Here is a 20,149-nt window from a genome sequence, read left to right as displayed (position 1 = left end):
AGATTGACCTCTTCAACTGTCAGGCTGCCCTCAGCCTGGCAAACTCTGCCTCACGCAAGGACCTCACTGTGCAGAGCATGCCCTCCTGGCCCTCGTTACTGGCTGCCTTGCCCTGTGCTGACTGCCTTTGCACTTGGAGGATAGTGATGATCAGGAAAGGTAATATCTGTGAAGACCCCAGGAAATGGAGAACTTATTCCATCTGAATCCAGCCATCACTCAATGATGCTTCAAGTGAAAGAGCTATACCAGCCACCAAGGGCTACACATATGAATCTGTGACTGCTTCAAGGGAGCCACGGTACACAGGGGAACAAACTCATTAAGACTAATTGGAGAGGCGGGAACCGCATGCCTGGGAAGAGAAATGATGTCTGTTCACTTCAAAGGAAGCAATCCTGTGTTACGTAAAAAAACCAGAATGTAGGCTTATCTGAAACACTGCTGTCCAACTGTGGGTAAGCCGGGGGTGGGGTGGGGGGAGTGGAGAGGTGTTTGTTTCTCTTCTCCATCTCATAGGGCCAACGAGAGCTGACACAGCCTGGCAGTGGAAGCACAGGGAAACCCATCCACCTGCTTTCCCTGGCTCTCCCAATAAGGGACAGAACTGAGCAGGAGGGGCCCAGGCATTCTTGGAACGTGGCAGCATTATTTACACACTATTCACAATGTGTTAAATACCCTTAAAATGTTTGTTTTCAGGAGCAAGTTCAACACAAGCTCCTGTAATTTTGTTTACACTATCAATTCACCCAGCCAACCGTGTCTTCATGGGGAGAACAGATAACCATGTTGAATTGCTATACAATCCAGTGAGTGGAAGGGAAGGCCCCCAGGAGCTGGTGGAGTGGGGAGAGGAGCAGGCTGCACTGGACTCTAGCTGGGATTCACTGGGAGCCTCATCTCAGAACTGGGTCCTACCAAAAAGGCCCTTCCTGACAGCAGAACAATTCACTCCTAAGGTGTAATAGACATCTAAGTGAGAACCTTTTATACCCACTGGGAGCCAAGATTCTGCAAGGAAGAAAATAGCGTGTGTGCATGTATGAGTATGAAGAACATGCATGTCACAGCATGTGTGTGTGTGGTCAGAGGACAACTATGGGATGAGTTCGGGAATTGAACTCAAATTGTCAGGAAGGCCTGCAAAGCAAGAGCTTTTACCTGCTGAGCCATTTCCCAGGCCCACAGGGAGGATCTTTGCTGGAGCCAGGAGTCAGGTTTAGTCCCAGAAGACTGCAGGCTGCCAGGCAGATATTGTTTCCTGAATTCCTAAGTTTCTTAAACCCAGGGCTGCAAGCATGCTAGGCAAGCACCTGAGCTACAGCCCTGGAAGTTTCCTGTTGATTGTTTTCATGTTATGCAACAAAATTGGCCTCTAACTCATAATCCTCCTGCTTCAGCTTCCTAAGAGCTGGGATTACATGAATGTGTTAACACACTCAGCTTGAGGTCTTAAAGGTAAGAAAGGAAAGGTGGTGGGTGTAAAAGGAAGAACACACTCCAGGGATAGAGATTATTTATTAATCATTACAGTAGAAAAATCTATAGATCTACAGGCATTCACCTGTGTGTATACATATAAATACATATGTGTATATGGAGAAGCCAAAGATGAGAAGGACACTTAAATACCAATATAACTAGCTAGCATTTATATCTAAGTGGTAACATTAAGGCTATATTCCCCTCTCTTCTTATACACTGGGTATATGACCCGTGTTTAGTGAGTAAATATAATAAAGCTTTATAAACCAAAGCACCTGTCATGAGCTACATCATCAAGGGGTGAGGCATTCCTGACCCCGGGCTGTGGGCGCAGAGCTGAAGATGCCCATCTCAAACACCAGGAGAGCTGAGCCAGACGTGTCAGCAAACCCCACTTTGTCCTCATGCACCTTTCCTGTGTAGAGGCCATCACTACGCACAGCTTGTTGGCAGACATGGAGGTTGAGGGGTAGAGAAGAGCACAGGAGTTCCTTGCTTGCACAGAAGGCTTTGGGAATAAGAAAGTCTCACAGGATCCTTTAATATAGCCACATATTTAATACTCACAGAATATGTATATGCCAGGAAGCTGAGTGTAACAGAGTGTAATAAAGAAGGTAAAAGGCAGATGGATAGTTGGGGAGGGCTGTTAATACAAGAAAGGTATGTTGGTGTTAATTGTTCCACGGTCAGGAGGGCAGCTCAAGGGCTCATGGTATTGGCAGTTCCAGACTGGGGAATGCTGTTAGCCTAGAGGTATTGGCGAACCAGGACAAGCTTGGAGGCCTCGTGATCACGATACCCAGTTAACAGCACTCTGTCACCCCAATCAGTCCCTTATTAGTCCTCTGGTCACCAAGGCAGTGGAGACTCAAGGGTGGTTCTGCAAGCCAGTTAGACAGAGAGGGGTACATAAAGACAAAGTGAGGCTCTGCCCCAGCCCTCTTGCCCTTCATCCCATCCTCCCCCTCCTCCATCAGTGTCCCTGAAATGCTTGCAAGTCTTTCAGGCTCTCCTCCACTTGGGTCCTACAACCCTGTCCTACAACCCATTTTCATCTGCCACCACTGCTCAGTTATATTTGTCTCTAGGTCCAGTTACCAGGGACTGTGAAGGGTCTGTTTGGCTTCTTCAAAGTGCTACTGGGAAGGCGGGCAATGCAGCTGCGGCCTCGGGAAACTGAAGACCTGAGGAAGGGAAGGCAGGGAGGCAAGAGGGTAGGAAGGTCCCAGGTGGGTATAAGTGAAATAGAGGTAGCTAGACGCCAAACCTCAAGGGCAGACGTTGAACAGTAGTTTTCAAATCCACAGGAGAACGGGAGACACAATGAGGGGAGGAGAGGCTTGTGGAATGAGGGACATGCAAGGAAGCCGAGGTGAAAAGAAATAGTCCAATCGGTGGATTAGCCAATGAACGAGGCCAGTCTCCTTCATGGCTAGGAGTCTAAGGCCCATATCATCTCTGGGAAACCCCCTTGATAAATAAATAGTAAGCAAAGACCAGAGAGATTCCAGTCAGAGAAGTAAATGCTGGCCCTGTTCACAGGACCTCGGCTGTGTTCTCCAAGGAGGCCAGAGAAAACCAGCTGGGGTCTGTGCCTACTTGGTGCCCACTGATGGGGTTAGGACTTTCCTCTCCCCCACTTCCGGCCTCACCTCACAGTATGCCTCTTCTTGCCGGCAGTGGTTGTAGGTAGAGAAGATTTGGGGCCCTTCGTGGTGAACAGGAGCACAGGTGCACTGTGGGGTGGGGGTGGCAGTGGCAGGTCAGGAGGGAGCCAGAAATGCCACTGAGCAGCCTCCTCTCACCAGCCCTGAGCTTGCAGGGAGGGAGGCTGGACGGAATGACCCGAGGCTTCTTCCTGCTAAGAGATAGTCTCTCTCCCTGCCTCTCTCAGCTTGGGCTGACAGCTGAGTGACAGCCCTGTTCTGGGAGAACATCCAGATGTCAGTTTCTAGTGTGTCCTGGGAGCTGGAGTTCAAGCAATTTCACCCTTCCACCTGCCCAGTTCTGAGCTTGTTACCGAGAGCTGGCTACGGGGGCATGGGAGGCATGCGGCGGGCTGTGGGTGGGCAGTCTGGCGGCCTCAGTCCTGAGCTGGTTGCCATTCCCTTCCCCTATCATGTGGTTTGAGGACAAAGGTAACAGTTTCATTTTTGTACCAAAAATACTGAAGGAAAGTTCCTAGTGTGCCACATCTCCCTTTGGTATTTTGAGACAAGATCTCTCTGCAGAGCCCTGGCTGTCCTGGAACTCACTTTGTAGACCAGGCTAACCTCGAACTCATACAGTTTGCCTGCCTCTGCCTCCTAAGTGCTGGGATTAAAGGTGTACACCACCATGCTCAGCCTTCCTTCCTTATTCCAGATACTGGAATAGAGAAAAACCTGGAGTACAAGTAGAAGAAATAGGTATTTATCTGTGGGGTCCAGACTCAGAGTGGGTCAAGGAACCCAAACAAAGCCTAGGAACAGACAGCTGGTCAATTCCTGGTTCCCTGATGAGCCTTACTAAGCTGGCGTCCCATTAGCTACTACTCATGAGCACGACACGACCAGCATCGTTGGAGGGGGCAAGGCGTGGGCCCAGGGGACTCTAAGATAAGCCCTGTTGCCTTAGACTGCATGCTTTGCTTTCCTGGGTTTGGGCACAAGGCTGACAAGTGACCGAGGGGAGACAGGTGGCAAATGTCTCCATCTAAGAGTCAGCTGCCTTCCACCTTCTGAAAGATATGGAAGACGCCTGGGGACTCACCTAGGGAGGAAGGGCTGGTCTTCTTTGCTCATCAGCTCCTGGGAGACTGCCTCACAGTCAACAAGGTCATGGCAGCTGGGTTTGAAGGGGGACTCCTCAGAGATGTTGAAGGTGGTGTTGAGGTCACGAGTGGGTAGGACAAGAGGAGTGGAGCAGTTCTGTAAGGCAGAAGAGCCCAGGGGTACCCGGCTTTTAATGACTGTAGCTGGGCAGACTCGGGAGGAGTGGGAGGAGGCCCTTTCTCCTTTGGGAGTTCTGGGCTCAGAGCAAGGCTCAGCCTTAGGTAGAGAGCCCCTCCTCAGGCAGGGAAGGAAGGATTGGCGCTGGCGCTTCGTCTCTGGATTTGGGGCTGGTGGGCTGCCAGGCTCCGTTGGGTTCAATTTCCTTTTCTTCTTCTTCTCCTTGGCGGGCTTTTGGAATGTCTTATCTGAGATGCAGTCAGGTCCAAGTGGGATTCCCAGAGTGTGTGTGAGGCCATTCAGTTGCTTTGCCATGGTCCGGGTCACAGGGCCACAGTACCCTGAAGATACAGAAGGAATATGCTGAGAAGACACCCGGTGCTGGCCAGGGAGGGATGTACAGAGTATGGGAGCAGACACCAGAGGCACAGACAGGAGAGCCCTTAACTCTTCAGTTCTCTCTGATCTGTTTGCGCACAGAAATCCATGACCTCAGGTTCCAGCATCCCACCAAGGCATACCCCACCTAGCATCTGAGGTCCCAGTCCACACTTTGGCCACAGGTGGGCCTTAGAGCTTGCAGCAATAGTAAAAGTAACACTCACTAGACTCTAAATACAGCTCCTGAGCTAGAGGGTCCCCACTCGTCCCACCAGGAGTACTGGGGCTCTGAGTTCCGAGTCCAGTGTTTTCCTCATGCACCAAGTGCTGCAGGGTCTCAAATTCTGAGATCATGTCAGGGGTTAGGAGGTTGGCTGCCTGCAGCAGGGAGTACTGTCGCTGGGCCAGGCACAGCACCCGGAGTGCCAACCTGGAACAGAGGACAAGAGACTTTGCATATACCTTACTTAGACCCAGGTTGACCAACTGTACACTGTCCCATCACTCTGCTGCCTTGCCCCAGACTAGCTTACTTAATTTACCCTCCTCCTGGCCATGGATTCTGCTTTGGCATAGTCTTATCAAAGGTCAACACCACCACAGGTAATGGTGGGAGGTGTCACCTATTATACATTCCCTATGACAAAGGCAGTGACCTGGGAAATAAGAAAAGGTGCCAAGTGATCTTGGACTTGGGAGGTCTGAGTTCCTCCCAAGCTCTACCACTTAATAATGCTGTGGCCTTTTTGGTTTCATGTAGCCCAGAGTGACCTTGAACACACTAAACAGCTGAGGACACCCTCCAACTCTTGATCTTCCCTCCAGTCCCCACCTACCAAGTGCTAGGACTACAGATGTGTGCCACCATTCCTTGCTTAGTGCTGTCATCTTTAAAACTATTGTCTTTACCCTTGAGGTAAGACAATAATAGTTAAGAACCCAGATCCAATCAGTCCTATTCAAATCACAGCTCAACACGTCTTGGCTGCAGGATCTTCACTGCACTTGTTAACCTCAGTCTCCACAACTTTAAAATGGGGTGGTAACAAGTACTGCTACATCACAGGGCTGCTGCAAACACTAACTGACATGTATGTTTATTAGTTCTTCAAGGCAGGGTTCCTCTGGAACTTGCTCTATAGAACAGGCTGGCCTAGAACTCAGAGATTCACCTACCTCTGCCTCCAAAGGACTGAGATTAAAGGGGCATACCACCACATCTGGCTTTGTTACTATGGTTTGAGACAGGATCTCACTATATAACCCTAATTGGCCAGGAACTCAGACATCTGGCTGTCTAGCCTTAGTTCTAGGACTAAAGGTGTGAGCCATGGTACTTGGTCTAAGCGACTTATTTCACACACACAAAGAATAGTTAATGAATGCCTATATTTCTGTAAAATGGTACCTTCCTTGTTGGAATAAGGGGAGATTAAATAAGAGGTATGTTGATTGTGGCTTTGAGAAGACCCTTGAAATGCATTTGGACATGTGTTTTCTAGCTAATGGTAGGGGTCCTGAAAAAGTGTGTGAAAATCAACACACAGTTCACATGCACCAGAGGACTATTTAAAGGAAATTCTGAGGATAATGTGATTATTGATATTGTAAGTTTAGATTCTCATAAAGCAAAATTTCTTCCTCCAAGGCACACCTGTGATAGAAGAATAAACACAATTACCTTGGTAAGGATTAGCCATGGCAAAGGATCTATCCTCAGGTGACCACCTGTCTGGACTCTCTGAAGCCCTTCACTGCCCACAATCAAAGTATGCTCAGGAAACACAAACTCATTTGGCAAAGCAGCCTCAAGGCCTTACTTTGTGAAAGCAGGCAGGACATTAATTAACAAGGACACAGAAGAAACTCTATATCTTTTGGAGCCATTAAGAGAAAGATCTGAACTTTTGTTTTTCAAGAGAGGGTTTCTCTGTGTAGCCCTGGGTGTCCTGGATCTCGCTCTGTAGACCTGGCTAGCATGGAACTCATAGAGATCCGCCTGCCTCTGTCTCTCAATTGCAGGCATATGTCACCATACCTGGCTAAAACCTGAACTTTTTTTTATTAAAGATGTATATATTTATTATGTATACAGTATTCTCTCTGCACATATGCCTGCAGGCCAGAAGTGGGCATCAGATCTCATTACAGGTGGTTGTAAGCCAAATGGTGGCCAGTAGGGCCATGTGGCTACTGGGAATTGAACTCGGGACCTCTGGAAGAATAGCCAGTGCTCTTAATCTCTGAGCCATCTCTCCAGCCCTATCTTAGTCTTAAAAAGAGTGGGCAATGGGAGAAGTACATGGGCCTGGATGTCAGAGGACTTGGGTTGGGCTCTGTCCTTGCTCTGTGCCCTGGACAACGGCTACAGCTCCACAACTGACACATGGACAGTTGGGCTTTCTACTTAGGTTTCCAGAACTCAGAGGACTGAAGAATTCTGTTTCATCTGACCTGTGTATTACACCTTAGTGTAAGATTTCATAAGAAAGGCTTTTTTTTTTACACCTGGGGTGGTGGCATCTGCCTTTAATTCCAGCATGGAGGTTGAAATCAGCTTAGTCTACATAGTGAGTTCCAGGACAGCCAGGGCTATGTATAGAGACTCTTCCTCAAAACACCAACCAACTACCCAACACATAAAATAAGCAAGAAAGATTTTACAACAGAGGAAAAAAAAAAGTCTTGAAAAACTGAACTGGGAAAAACCTCTCAAACCTGTTCCATGCCCTGGTGGCCCAAGACTCTGAGCTCTAATCAACTCAAAGGGAAATTACTATTATCTGGTTGTCAGAGCTTTACCAAATGCAAAGTACACCACGATGCTCTGCAGTAATGGATACTTGAGATCCTGTGTCATACTTTATTAGTGTTTCATCTCAAAGAACTTAGAGAGCATAAGAATTACGATTGTCAAAAATCAGCCTAGATAGAAGTCACTTGTCAGAGGTGACAAAACCACAGGCAGAGCAAAAATGATGACCAACTGGCCTCTCTTTATAACGGGGGACACCAAGCAGAAAGACAGAGTCATCCATGGGAGCCAGTAGCTGAGAGGCCAATGGGACACCCCACCCGCATACCCCTGCCTCCTCAGGGCCCTGGGAGTTGGCAACATGAGACAGATAATGAGCCTTTGATTATTCAGGCCGCAGCATTTTTGCTGAGTCGGGAACAGACACTCCCGACAAGAAATAAAATTAAGCAGGCCCTTCTGTCCGGAAGCTTTAAATACCCTGCCTAGTGTGAACCGTGCAGGGGAGGGGAGAGTGTGGCTGACAGTAGCAAGGCTAAGTGGCAGGGATTTGTGTACTGAAGGCCATGTGAAAATTAGAGAAAAACCCTCTATGTGGCGCAGAGGAAATGATCCATATCTTTTTCCTTTTGGCTTGGGGTGGAGGATCTTACCTACTTAGGAAAAAAAAAAAAAAAAAAAAAAGTCAATCTGTTGTCAAGGATTCAAGGATTCATAGGAAAACCTGACTCATGAAGGTTACCCTCTCTTCTGCCTGGGGCCCAGCTCCTCCTGGCTATACAGACAAAGTAGTGCTACCCTGTCTCAGTTCTTGCTATTTGTTGGGGAGGCGTGTGTGTGTGTGTGTATGTGTGTGTGTGTGTGTGGCTGTTTTGCTTTTCTTGCCTGTTAGGTTGCTGCCAATGTGGCAGAATAGAGAATGAAGAAAATAGAATGCATGCTCACAGCAAGGGCTTGAAAATGGCCACGGATAAGGCTGACTAGAAGGGACTTGAAGCTGGCCATGGTGACTCATGCCTTGAATCTCAGAACTAGGTAGGCAGAGTTTGAGGACAGCCTGGTCTACAGAGCAAGTTTCAGGACAGCCAGGGGCTACACAGAGAAGCCCTGTCTCAAAAAAAAAAAAAAAAAAAAAAAAAAAACTAAAATAAGAAAGGAAAAGGGACTTAACTGTCACCTAAAAATCCAAACTTTCATAAATGACATGACATTCTGAATATCAGCTCCCATTTCCAGGAGGTTGACCTGTCACTCCCAACCTTGGACATGACTGAAGACAAAACACCTACTGCTTAAAATGGTTGTCCAGTTTCTGTGGCGAGTGTTGGCTCATGACTAGCTTCGGTTGCAAAGTCAGACTAGGGGACTCTGGCAAGCTCGGCTCTGGCATCTGGATTAGAAATGAAGAAGGAGGCATTAGTAGTATAGCAAGGATGATCTCCTAAAACCCTTCCCCTAGGCTACTGACATAGCTCAGCAGACAAGGGTGCTTGCCACTAAGTCTGAAAACAGGGTTCAATCCCTGGGACCCACATGATAGAAGGAGAGAACCAATTGTCACACATTGTCCTCTGACTTATACAAATGTGCTATGGCATGGCTGTGTGTGCACACGCACATGCACACGCGCGCGCGCTCACACACACACACTCTCGAAAGAAAGAAAGAAAGAACTGTTCAAAAATAAATAAGAGTCCTTGTCTCCCTTCTCCCAGCAACTGTCAAACACACAAGCACCTGGCAGATTCCACACATGTGGGTGGAGAAAGGAGAGCTGCCTCTACGCTAGCCCACCAGCCTAAGTCTTTTAAGGCCCAGGCTTCACGCCCACAAGTCCTACCTGCTTATCCCGTGGGAACTGTTCCTGATCGGAAACATTTTCTTCCACAACCATCTGCTCCTTAGCCTCTGTCTCCAGGCTCTCCTCTTGAAGGGTTCCACACTTTGCATGGAGCTCTGGGGTGCAGGACTGGCTGGAATGTCCAGGCTGCAGTGGGGAGCTTGGAAGGCTAAGGAGGAAGTGAATTTTGAGAGGTTTAAGATGGGGAGTAAGCAGGGGGAGGCAGAATGATTTGGTATTTGGTGGCAGACCCCACCTGCAACACTCGAGTGACAAATGGGTAGCCACTGAGAGTGAGAGGTACCTATCAGTTGCTAGCTGCTGGGTGGGCCCCAGCCAGGAACCCCTGTTTTAGGTGCTAGAACACAGCCAAAGATTTCTAGCCCACCAAGTGACAAAAAAAAAAAAAAACAAAGAATGGGCTCATTCCTTCTGCAGCTGATTTGAAGGGTGATGCAGGAAAGGGCAGCCAAACTCACTCTTGTGGTATGCTCAACTTGGGGGACCGTGGGGAGTGCTGTTGCAGGGCCTGGGCTCCTGTCTCATACATCTGGAGCTTCTCCCTCAGGGCAGCCACCTGAAACAAATAGCCGGGGTAGGCGCAGAACCCTGGCAGGACCCCAAGCTTCTGTGTTTTGCTCCTAGATTGCTGCTCACCTCAGCCTGCAGCTGTTGGCAGATGGTGGCATACTGGCTGATGTGGTGGTCCAGGCTGATCACATTGGTCTTCAGCTTAGGTGGGGCACACAGGAGAGATTGTTTATTCAAACAAATGACAATGAGCTATGTGGGAAGCCTCACTCATGTTACCTTGACTCTCTCTCCCAAGTCAGGTGACGGAGAAGAGGTCTCCTATATTAGTGCCTGAGACCACAGCAAAGCTCAGAGGATTGTTTGTGGCCTGAACCCTGACTCTTAGCTAACACCCTACCTAGCCAGGCAACGAACTGCTCTGTAACAGCTCCAGATAAGCAGGGTTCACTGTGGGCACAGGCAGGGGAGGCCAGAATTCCTCCGCTTTTGTCTGATTCAGTATATATGGGTACTGATATCACTTGATTGGAAATAGGGTTCTGTTGCCTGGGAACAACGAATAGGAATCTAAGGAGGCTGTCTAGGGCGTGTCCCCATCTCCTCTCAGGAAGGGCTCCCTCCTTTGCAGGATACTCCTGCTGGCACACACCGTGAGTCTGATCTCTTTGGCACGGTCGGCATATTTGAGGGTGTTATAAGTATCCTCGTAGGTCAGGCTGGAGGGGCTGATGGCAGCGATCATCACAGTGCGGCAGTTGCCCCCAATGGAGTCCTTGAGCAGGCGGGTCAGTTTGCTGTCTCGGTAGGGCACGTGAGACTTGCGGCCCTGGGGAAGCACATGGAGAGCTGGGTTACACTGCCCTGTGCTGGAGGAGGGACCACTGGCTCAGGTGCTTATTTGCTGGGCCCACTCTGCATTACCTTTGCATCGGCCAGGGCATTGAGGACATTGATGAGTGCTAACAGAGAGCGGTTGATGTTGGCACCCTCCCGTAGCCGCTCTCCTTTGGCATGGGTGTTAGATGCCCGCTCTGAGCCAGCCAGGTCAATCAGGCTCATCTTAGCTACTTGAAGAGCCTGGGTCAGTCCTGGAACCCGGTCCTGCTGCTTTACAAAGATCTGGGGACAGAGGGTAGAAGTGAGGGGTGTAGACATCAGGACCTCCAGTTTTATGCTGAGCACATGACACTGCTCACCTGGAAGATGGCATGAGAGCGGGAAGATGTGGCATTGGCATCCGTGGGGTGCTGTGTGCGGCTGCAGTTGCCTCTGGTCAGCATCTCTAGTAGCTGTGTGGCTGAGGCTGGCTACAGAGGAGACACCCAGAGAGGGAGCTGTGATCTTACCACCAGGGCTTTTCTCCTGGCAGGAGAGGCTGCTCTTTAGGACCTGTCACCCTCTATTGCTACTGCCACCACCACTGCCAAGACTGCCACCGCCGCCTCCACCACCACAGAATCCAGGAGATTCCCAAACTGCCATTTTAGGGAGCCCCAGAGGACCAATGGAGTGGCCCAGTGCATACCTGGTGGAAAGAAAGCCCTGGCACCACCACTCCCTTATCAGGGTCCTCACGGATGGTGAGGGGTCCTTTGGGCTCCAGGAGGTCATGAATCTGCTCATTATACACCTTAGGAAAAAGGACAAGAGGGAGAGACCTGAGGAAGAGCATCCTCTGTGGGACAGCAACAGAGCACAGACTGGGGGACTCGGAGGGGACAGCCTTAGTAGAACTGGTGTTGAGACACCAGCCCTGAGAGTAGCACTTTGCAGGTTATGTCAGATGACAAGAGCAGGGAAGATAGGTTTCCTTTCCACATGGCCTCTGACTGGGCTACAATTGTGTCCCCTGAACCCTCTCCCCCAAGCCCCACTCCACCCCCTCTTCAGGTGTTCTGAGAATGGGAAGGGCCAGAGAGACAGCAGCCCTACCTCCAGGTAACTGATGAGCACCTCGAATTTCTTTTCTTCCTGACGGGCTTCAAGACGCCTATATAATTCCATGGTAGTCAGGTACATGATGCCAGGGTCTCCCTCAGTTCCCAGCATGGTGTGTGTCTTCCCAGCTCCAGTGGCTCCATAGGCAAACACTATAAAGGACAAAATGGGGAAGAAGGTGGCAGCTGGGCCAATCTCAGCACGTTTCCAACATTCCCAAGTCCCTTTTCCCTGCTGTCTATGACCATAGGCCCAAGGCCTCTACCACGGGTATTCCCTAGGTGCTCAAGTTCAGCCTGTGTTCTCCCTGGGCCTAGGATTCCAGGGCAATAGGATCTGCATTGGAGTTGACAACTATCCCTTTCCTTCTCCAAGCTAGAGAGACATCTTCTGATGGAGGTCCACAATACTTTGTCTTGCCATCACTCTCCTGGGTATATAGTGAACACACACACACACACACCTGGGTATATAGTGAACACACACAACATGCACGCATGCACCCTCCCTCTAGAGTCTTATAAGCATCAAGAGTTCAAAAACATATCTAACTAGTTGGCAATTACTATAGACTAGGACCGGGTGGAATACACTGCGTAGTCAAGTGAATGAATGGTACCCAGGCAGAGAGATCAGAAGGGAACAGATAGGCAAGCCCACTACCCGGCAGGCAGTTCTCACCTGAGCAGTTGTAGCCCTGGAGGAAGCTGTCAAGGATGCTGTGGGTAGTGTGCTGGAACACATCCTGTTGAGTGGCTGCCTCACCAAAGACCCGGTCAAAGACAAATGTCAGGTCTTTGCCCTTCTTCTTGGTGCCATTGTGGGAGCCATTCCATTTTAGGCCAGAAAATCCCCCATCACACTCTTCAGGGTCAAAGACCAGCATCCGCTCATCTACCACCTGAATCACAGGCCGCCGCTGACTCTCTAGCTCCCTAGGGGTGGGAGGCCTCACCCGCACGACCACCCGAACCACGCTGTCTTCCACAGCCATCACCATGGCAACACCTGCGCAGAGACATGACTGAGATGAGGACCAAGCCAACTCAACAGTGTGCTTCCAGATTGAAGGGCCATTCCCACCTTTCTAGTGACCCAGTGACTGATCTCTGTTCCCCAAGAGAGCAAGACATCAAGAGCAGTACCAACTATTATTACTTTTTATTTTATTTTTTTTTTTTTTAGTTTTTTTGAGATAAGATTTCTCTGTGTAGCTTTGGCTGTCCTGGAACTTACTCTGTAGACCAGGCTGGCCTCAAACTCACAGAGATCTGCCTGCCTCTCTGCCTCCTCCTGAATGCTGGGATCAAAGGTGTGAACCACCACCACCCCAGCTTAATTCCAGTACTCTTATGTATTTTGAACAAATAAATAGTTATGTATTTGAGGGTCACCGCCCTTTTTCTCCATACTTAAGCCAATGTTTTTTCTAATTTTAAAATAAGTCCACGTGTATGTATGATGTGTGTGTATGTGTGTTCACATATGTGAGTACAGGCATGTGCATAGCAGTCAGAGAGCACCTTCCTTCACCTTGTACAGCAGGCACCTTTACTGGCTAAGCCATTTTTCCAGCCCATTCTACTATTTTAAGTAGTTGTTGCTAGAATGATATAGAGCTTTAGCACCTTCTGATAATATTTGTGTGTCTTCTCTCTTTGGGGTACATTATTGCTGTTACTGATATCAAAGCAACAATGTAATCCTAGGGAAAACCTGCCTTAAATGTAGTAAACTTGCAACATTTTCTTTGTGTTGAGACAGGGGCTCATGTATCTCAGGCTAGCTTTGAACTTGCTAGGTAGCACAGGATAAGCTTGAACTACTGATCCTCTTGCCTCCATCTCCCAAGTGCTAGGATTTACAGCTATGTGCACTATACCCAGTAAGGGCAGATAATTGTAGTCAGCAATTTTTGGGTGCTTCCCCCTCCCCTTTATGCAATGATTTTTATTTTATATTTTTTTGAGATAGGGTCTCATGTAGCCCATGCTGGCTTTTTAAACAATGTAGCTGAGGCTAGCCTTTAACTCTTGGTCTTCCTGCCTCTATTTCCCAAGTGCTGGGATTGATTACAGGAACCACCATTCCTGGTTTACCTTTATTTTCAAATGGTCAGACATGTCTATGCTTTCCTTTTATGGCTTTTATGCCAACCATGCTGACCCTGACATTCAGGATGATCCTGAACCCTGATCCTTCTGCCTCTACTTACTGAATGCTGGAATTACAGGTGCTTACCACTATGGCCAGGTTTTTTTGTTTTGTTGATTTTTTTTTTTTTTTTTGGCTGGGCCAGGGAGGCAGAGGCTGAGGCAGGAGAGTCAATCTCTGTGAGTTAGAGCCCAGCCTGGTCTACACACTGAGTTCCAGAGCAGCTAGGCCTCTTCTTCAAAGCAACAAATGTTTTTCTTACACTCCTGTCCAATACCTTCCTTTCTTACATTTTGTTCTTTATGGAGATAAAATTGTTGTAAGTTTTGAAGGAGTTTTACAAATACCTTTCTAGCTGGCAAGAAATTATCTCAAGATCACTTATGGAAGACAATGTCTTTCCCACCTATTTCAAAGACAACTAAGTTTCCAAAGACATGCGCTTGTTTGTGAGCTTTGTCCAACTTTTCTGGCACTCGCTGCAGTAGCTCCTCTGTGATGTGTCACCTCTTGCACTTTTTCTTGGTTATTCTTGGACATCTTGCCTTGCATATGATTTTAGAATTATCTTGTGAAGCTCCATGAGGAAAATCCTGCTAAGATTTTAATTTGGATTATTTTTAATTTATAAGTTAATATGAGAAGACTTGGTATCTTGATGATATGGAAGCTTCCCACCTAGGAACTGCTGTCTCTTTCCATGCATTCACAAGTTTATAATCTTCAGTAAAATTTCATAATTTTCCTCTCGTGAGTATTGTACATTCTTGTTTCGGTTTATTACTAGTTATTACAAGTCTTTGTTGTATTGTGAATAGACGCCTTTTAAAATTGCATTTTCGAAACCATATTTTGCCAGAATATAGGAAAGCTTTGGATATCTGGATACACACCGTGCATCTGCCCAGAATACTAAATGTTCGTATTAGTTCTAATAGATTCTCTTAGGCCTTTCAATTAAATGATAATACAGTTTGCAAATAATGACAGTTGCTTTCTATTTTCAGCTCTTCTTTATTTGGTTGCCTACCCTCCACTGCCCATTAGGGATGTAGGAATGGGTATTGGTGAGATGATTTCACTGTGTCCCTCCCTGAATCTGTTGATGCAGAGGGGTAATACAACAGATTTCCCAGTGTTGATATGGTAATAATTCCAGAGGTTTCCAGACTGCAATCATTTGATGTTCCTTCATACCTCTGTGCCTGTCTCTTCATTTCTCCTTGGAGCAGACTACCAAAGGCAGGGGTGGAGTTTTGGGGATACAGGCAGGAGTCAGTTTAGCTCAGCTCTATGGACATAATAACATGGAGAAGTAATGGGGCCATTCCTGAAGGATATGAACAGATGAATACTTTCTCAATAAAGGTTATATCTGCTGATCAGTCATAATGCAGGCCATTCAGCAACGTGGGGCTTCTGCTGAGTATTCTGGCCAATGGCTTGGGGTTTTCTTGGAGAATGAGGAAGAAGTGAGCTGATTAGAAACTCCTGTTCCTTTATCTCTAAATTTAACTTCTTCCCTGCACCAAACAAGGCAAAGATATCACCCAACAATAATTATTTTATGTGTATATAATTCAGTTTTCGTCCCAGCAATCGATTGTCATAATAAACATATTAGCAAACTGCTCACTCTATCAAGGTCTGTTCAAAGCACCATACACACACATCTCCTTCTATCTCCACTGCAATCCCACAAGATGGATAGTATTATTACACTCATTTTTCAGTGAGGAATTGAGACAGAGAGGGTTAAGCAACTCGCCCAAGGTTCCAATGCTAGTGAGTGATGGAGCCCCAGTTCCATCCCAGGCAGTCTGACCGCAGAGCCTGCAATCCTGTCTGATAATGATATTATATATTATGCTCCGATGACCACATGGTTTTAATAGTCCCTTATGTTTGTATAATAATTATAATCCCTTTTATGGGACTAGATTATGTGTTCTGAAAGCAGTTGCAGATGTATGAACTATACCTAATTTTCAACACCAGAGTTCCCTTTTCTTGTTTTTACATTCACACCCCTAGGGGACCTGTTTCTCTGTGGGGGAAGTAAAGGTAGAGTATGCTTAGGTCAACACTGGCTGCCTCCATGGCAGTTCCAGAGGCCCATGGGGAGGGTTCTGGCTGAGGAGTAGCCGCAGAGCAGCCTAACATTCTAAGCAGGAAATTAAAAAGGGCACTGGCAAAGAGTGCGTATAACCTTTACAGCTCTCTCCTCCTGCCTCTCGAGGGCCAGAGGGGCCAGTCTGTTTGCCTAATGAGATGTTTTCTTTCTTCCCAAGACAGGGATGGGTCATCAGGTGCAGGAGGTAAGGTAACACTTGCCATGGGTGCCCCAAGGACACTGGGTCCTGGTCTGTGTTCTGCATCTGACTAGTGGGGTGGTCTTTCTGAGAGCCACACTGCCATCAATGTCACATTAGCTTCTCATTTGAGAGCCAGTGAGAATAGCTACCAATCTGCTCCCACCCTAGGGGGATGGGGAGATTAATGAGAGAACGTTTGTCAAGTTTGCTTTGATCCTCACTTGGAAAGAGCATTTCAGCCCAAAGTACAAGGGAGATGATTCTTTAATAAGATCTTCAGGGTTCTCAGGCAGGCACACTCAAGTCCTATTTCTAACCTGGGGCAGCTCATTAAAACCCAGAGGCTAGGGTGCTGCTGAGCTGGGGCTGAGGAACCAAGCTTCCGATGTTTTAGGGGTGGCTTTTTTTGCCCACCCTTGTAGGGATCAGATCAACCTCTGAAAGCTCTGGAGGAGAATCTCTGAGGACTGAAGGAGATTCCCTGCAGACAATAGAAGCTGAGAAGGAGGGGGATGAAGGAGTCATCTCTCTGACACTGCTGTAATAGGAGCAGCTACAGCCCCTCCACTGATTTTTATCATTCCTCATACACTTGTGTCTTGTCTCACCCATGAACCCCAGGTATTTGGGGACCTGTCCCAGCATGCAGTAGGTGCTGAATAATATTTGTCCTATGAACGAATATGCGATAGAGAAAAACAGAGAGAGTCTGAACCCAAAAGCCTTAATAAGCATTATAGTTTAACATTTCTGGAGTGCTTGGCTGAATGTGACTGTAGGCTAAGCACTCTATGCTAAATGCTTTACAAATGGCTTCTTTCAGCTTTCTCAACAATCCCATTCTGTGAATAGGCTTGTTACATGAGACATGGAAGGAAGACAACCCATTACACACATGGTATGCAAGTCCAAGCTCACCCAGAAGCACTACTCCATCCTTACACACTAATTCTGCCCTTTGGTCAAGTTAGTAAGTACTTTTTTTTTTTTTTGGTCTCACTTCTTTCTGGGCTTTTTCTTGGTACCCATAGAACAGTCTACCCAGGCCTGGGTGTTGCCCATGCTATGCAAATGTCCTAATGCTGAGCTATTTAAAAATCCTGTCTGCTCCTTTAGCTTGTCATTTTTAGGGTCTGGATATACAGCCCAATTTGGCCAGAAATTAAAAGCCTCCTGCCTCAGCCTCCCAATTGCTGGGAGACACGGCACAGTGTCTCCTTTGCTTATTCCTTCCTTTCTTATAAATGGATTTAGTTTTTTCGTCTTACTGTTCTGGCTAGGAATTCTAATATGATATTGAACGGCAGCAGCAATCATGAGCGAGCATTCTTCATCTTTCCTCATTTTTACAGGAAATGCTCTTATTATTGCATACTTGTTAGTTAAGGGTATTTGTTTCCATTTCCAGTTTACCCCCACAATACACACAGACGCTGGATGTAGGCAGTGCTGAGGACTGAACTTAGGACCTTGACATGCTGGCAGCTGACTCCTGATGTTTTATTTGAAGTTTTAACAACTACACTTTTTTTAAATGTACTTGTAATTTTAATCATGTTCAACAACAAAATCTAGAATCTTAAGATAGAATGAAATGTTTGTTTTTCTAATTGACTGTAAATATCTGGGAATTCAGTGGGGGGGTTTCATGTGTGTGAAGGTAAATTTTAAACTAGTTTAATCTTCTCACTGGCCTTTGATCAACTAAGAATTTCTATAACTTCTATTTGGGGAGGAATGGGGTAGGGGTGCTGAGAACTGAACTAAACTTGAGCCTTAGTACACGACAGGCAAGCATTTGCCACTAAATCACATCCCCGACAAAATGCTAGCTGCCTTTTAATTGTAATTGTGATGTTCTATTTAACTGAGGTCAGTGTGTTTTCTTAAATTCCCAAATGTGAATTTATTTTTTTCATTTGTATTTGTTTGTTTGTGCTGGGGGGGGGGTTGAAAGAGTCTCACTATGACTGTCCTTAAACTTGACGATCTCCTCTTACACAGCTCAGGTGCTGGGATTATAGTTACATAACTCAGGGCCTGGAATTACAGAAGTGTTTTACTATGCCTAGCTTGTGTATTTATAATTTAACTGCTTGTGAAGAGAGAATGCAGCTTATATAATATTATAATTCTTCACAGTTGCTTTGTCACCAGATAGAGAGAAGCTTTACAAATTTCTCTAACAATAGGCTACTTTTTTTGTTTTTTTGTTTTTTTTTTTTGAGACAGGGTTTCTCTGTGTAGCTTTGGAGCCTGTCCTGGAACTCTCTGTAGACCAGGCCTGCCTCTGCCTCCTGAGTGCTGGGACTAAAGGTGTGCACCACCAGCACCTGGCCAATTACCTACTTTTATACTTTTTTTAAACGGTACTAGCGCTGGGAATGTAGCTCCTTGGTAGAGTGTTCCTGTTCTTGAGTTTCATCCCTAGACCATAATAAGGAAAAATGTGCAAATGGAGCTAAATTAGATGATTTAAAAAAAAACAAAACAAAAAACACCTAGCCAGGCGTTGGTGGCACATGCCTTTAGTCCCCATCACTCTGGAGTTCTGTGAGTTCAAGGCCAGCCTGGTCCACACAGCTAGTTCCTGGACAGACTCCAAAGCAATATAGAAGAGAAACCCTGGTCTCGAAAAAACAAACAACAACAACAACAAAAACGAAACAAAACAAAAAGAAAAAACTTAAAAACCTTCCTGGGGTCCAGCACACACCTTTAATCCCAGCACTCAGGAGGCAGAGGCAGTGGAATTGGTGAGTTCCAGGACACTGTTACACAGAGAAACTTTGTTTCGAAAAAACAAAACAAACCTACCTAGATGGGGCTCCGGTTCAATGATGAAAAAGAGAAGAAATGGGTGGGAAGATTGAGGGAAATGTTGTTAACACCAAAAAGCTCATTCTGAAAAATAAAATTATAGCTCTTCTTCCAAGTCAGGCTTAACTACTCTATGCTTTGGTTTCTCACTATGCAAACTGTAAGTGATTATCTGTCTCATCAGGTTATTGTTAGGCTTGAATAAGTTCGTTCCAACCTGAAGCTGAGTTCATTTAAGCGCCTAACAAACATTAGACATTGCTAGTAAAATTATATGATACAGCATTTCCCAGTGCTGCACAGAACCAATAAGTTCAATAAACTATTTTAAGTTCTTTGGAACAGACCAGGCTCTACCTTTTAAATGTCCCGTCAGTAGCTCAAATGTTCAAAGCTAAAAAACAAACAAACAAACCAATCGATCTTCCTGGTATAACACAGACCTAGTATTCCTTCCCTGTTTCCTTCATGACATTATTTACTGAGTGCCTCCTAACCAATTTGCAGCAGCCCCGGCACACACAGCCATGTAATCCACTCTGACGTGTGGAGAGGGGCGAGGCTATCCCATTCTCTTCCGCAGGGCATCACAGCTCTCCAGTTGCAGCATGTTCAAAGACTCAATTCCACCTCACACTCGAGGAGGGGTAGCTGCTAGAGCCGGGTGCATCTTTCAAAGGACCGGTGGACATGAGAGGGGTCAATATGAGTCCTGGACCGCGGACGACACCGGGGTCGCGATCTGAGGGAGGCACAGTTGGTGTGAAGGAAGTGCCCTCCCACTCGCCCCTGTCTTTCCCAAACGCTCTGGCTCAGGGCCCAGCCCGCGGCAGCCGGGCCCGCGCGTCCGAGATCTCTGCACCGAGCCCGCGGGGCGGCCCCCACCGTGGGCCAAAGCTTACCTTTCGTCGCTTCCCGCCGCCGGTGTCTCGGGTCGCTTAGGTGTTCCTACGCCACAGACGGGAGTCCTCGGACTCGGGCAGAATCTCCC

At 47.1% G+C, this 20,149-nt stretch overlaps 1 protein-coding gene across 1 annotated transcript; it reads right to left on the bottom strand.

The window, feature by feature from the left end:
* Nucleotides 1-1,502: 1,502 nt before the first annotated feature.
* Kif18b (kinesin family member 18B) lies at nt 1,503-20,149 on the bottom strand. The gene is made up of 16 exons (XM_051177879.1): nt 20,061-20,149; nt 12,551-12,877; nt 11,864-12,021; nt 11,457-11,561; nt 11,128-11,238; nt 10,853-11,050; nt 10,581-10,757; nt 10,055-10,129; nt 9,877-9,974; nt 9,398-9,566; nt 8,847-8,947; nt 5,027-5,232; nt 4,243-4,762; nt 3,144-3,227; nt 2,590-2,675; nt 1,503-2,371 (listed from the first exon to the last, which is right to left on the bottom strand). The coding sequence occupies exons 2-16, from the start codon at nt 12,867-12,869 to the stop codon at nt 2,295-2,297; spliced, it is 2,484 nt and encodes an 827-aa protein (XP_051033836.1). The 5' UTR covers nt 12,870-12,877; nt 20,061-20,149; the 3' UTR covers nt 1,503-2,294.

The sequence above is a fragment of the Phodopus roborovskii genome, unplaced genomic scaffold, assembly GCF_943737965.1.
Source record: "Phodopus roborovskii unplaced genomic scaffold, PHOROB, whole genome shotgun sequence".
NCBI lineage: Eukaryota > Metazoa > Chordata > Mammalia > Rodentia > Cricetidae > Phodopus > Phodopus roborovskii.
The sequence above is the reverse complement of the archived record's forward strand: the minus strand, read 5'-3'. Positions and strand labels throughout refer to the sequence as shown.

What these genes read in the sequence shown, in the direction of transcription:
- Kif18b (XM_051177879.1), bottom strand. Translation starts at nt 12,869, where the DNA reads ATGGTGATGGCTGTGGAAGACAGCGTGGTTCGGGTGGTCGTGCGGGTG. An exon ending in TGCTCATCAGTTACCTGGAG is followed by an intron (nt 11,562 to 11,863) that starts GTAGGGCTGCTG and finishes CTTTTTCCTAAG; the next exon opens with GTGTATAATGAGCAGATTCA. An exon ending in CAGACCCTTCACAGTCCCTG is followed by an intron (nt 2,372 to 2,589) that starts GTAACTGGACCT and finishes ACTGGCTTGCAG; the next exon opens with AACCACCCTTGAGTCTCCAC.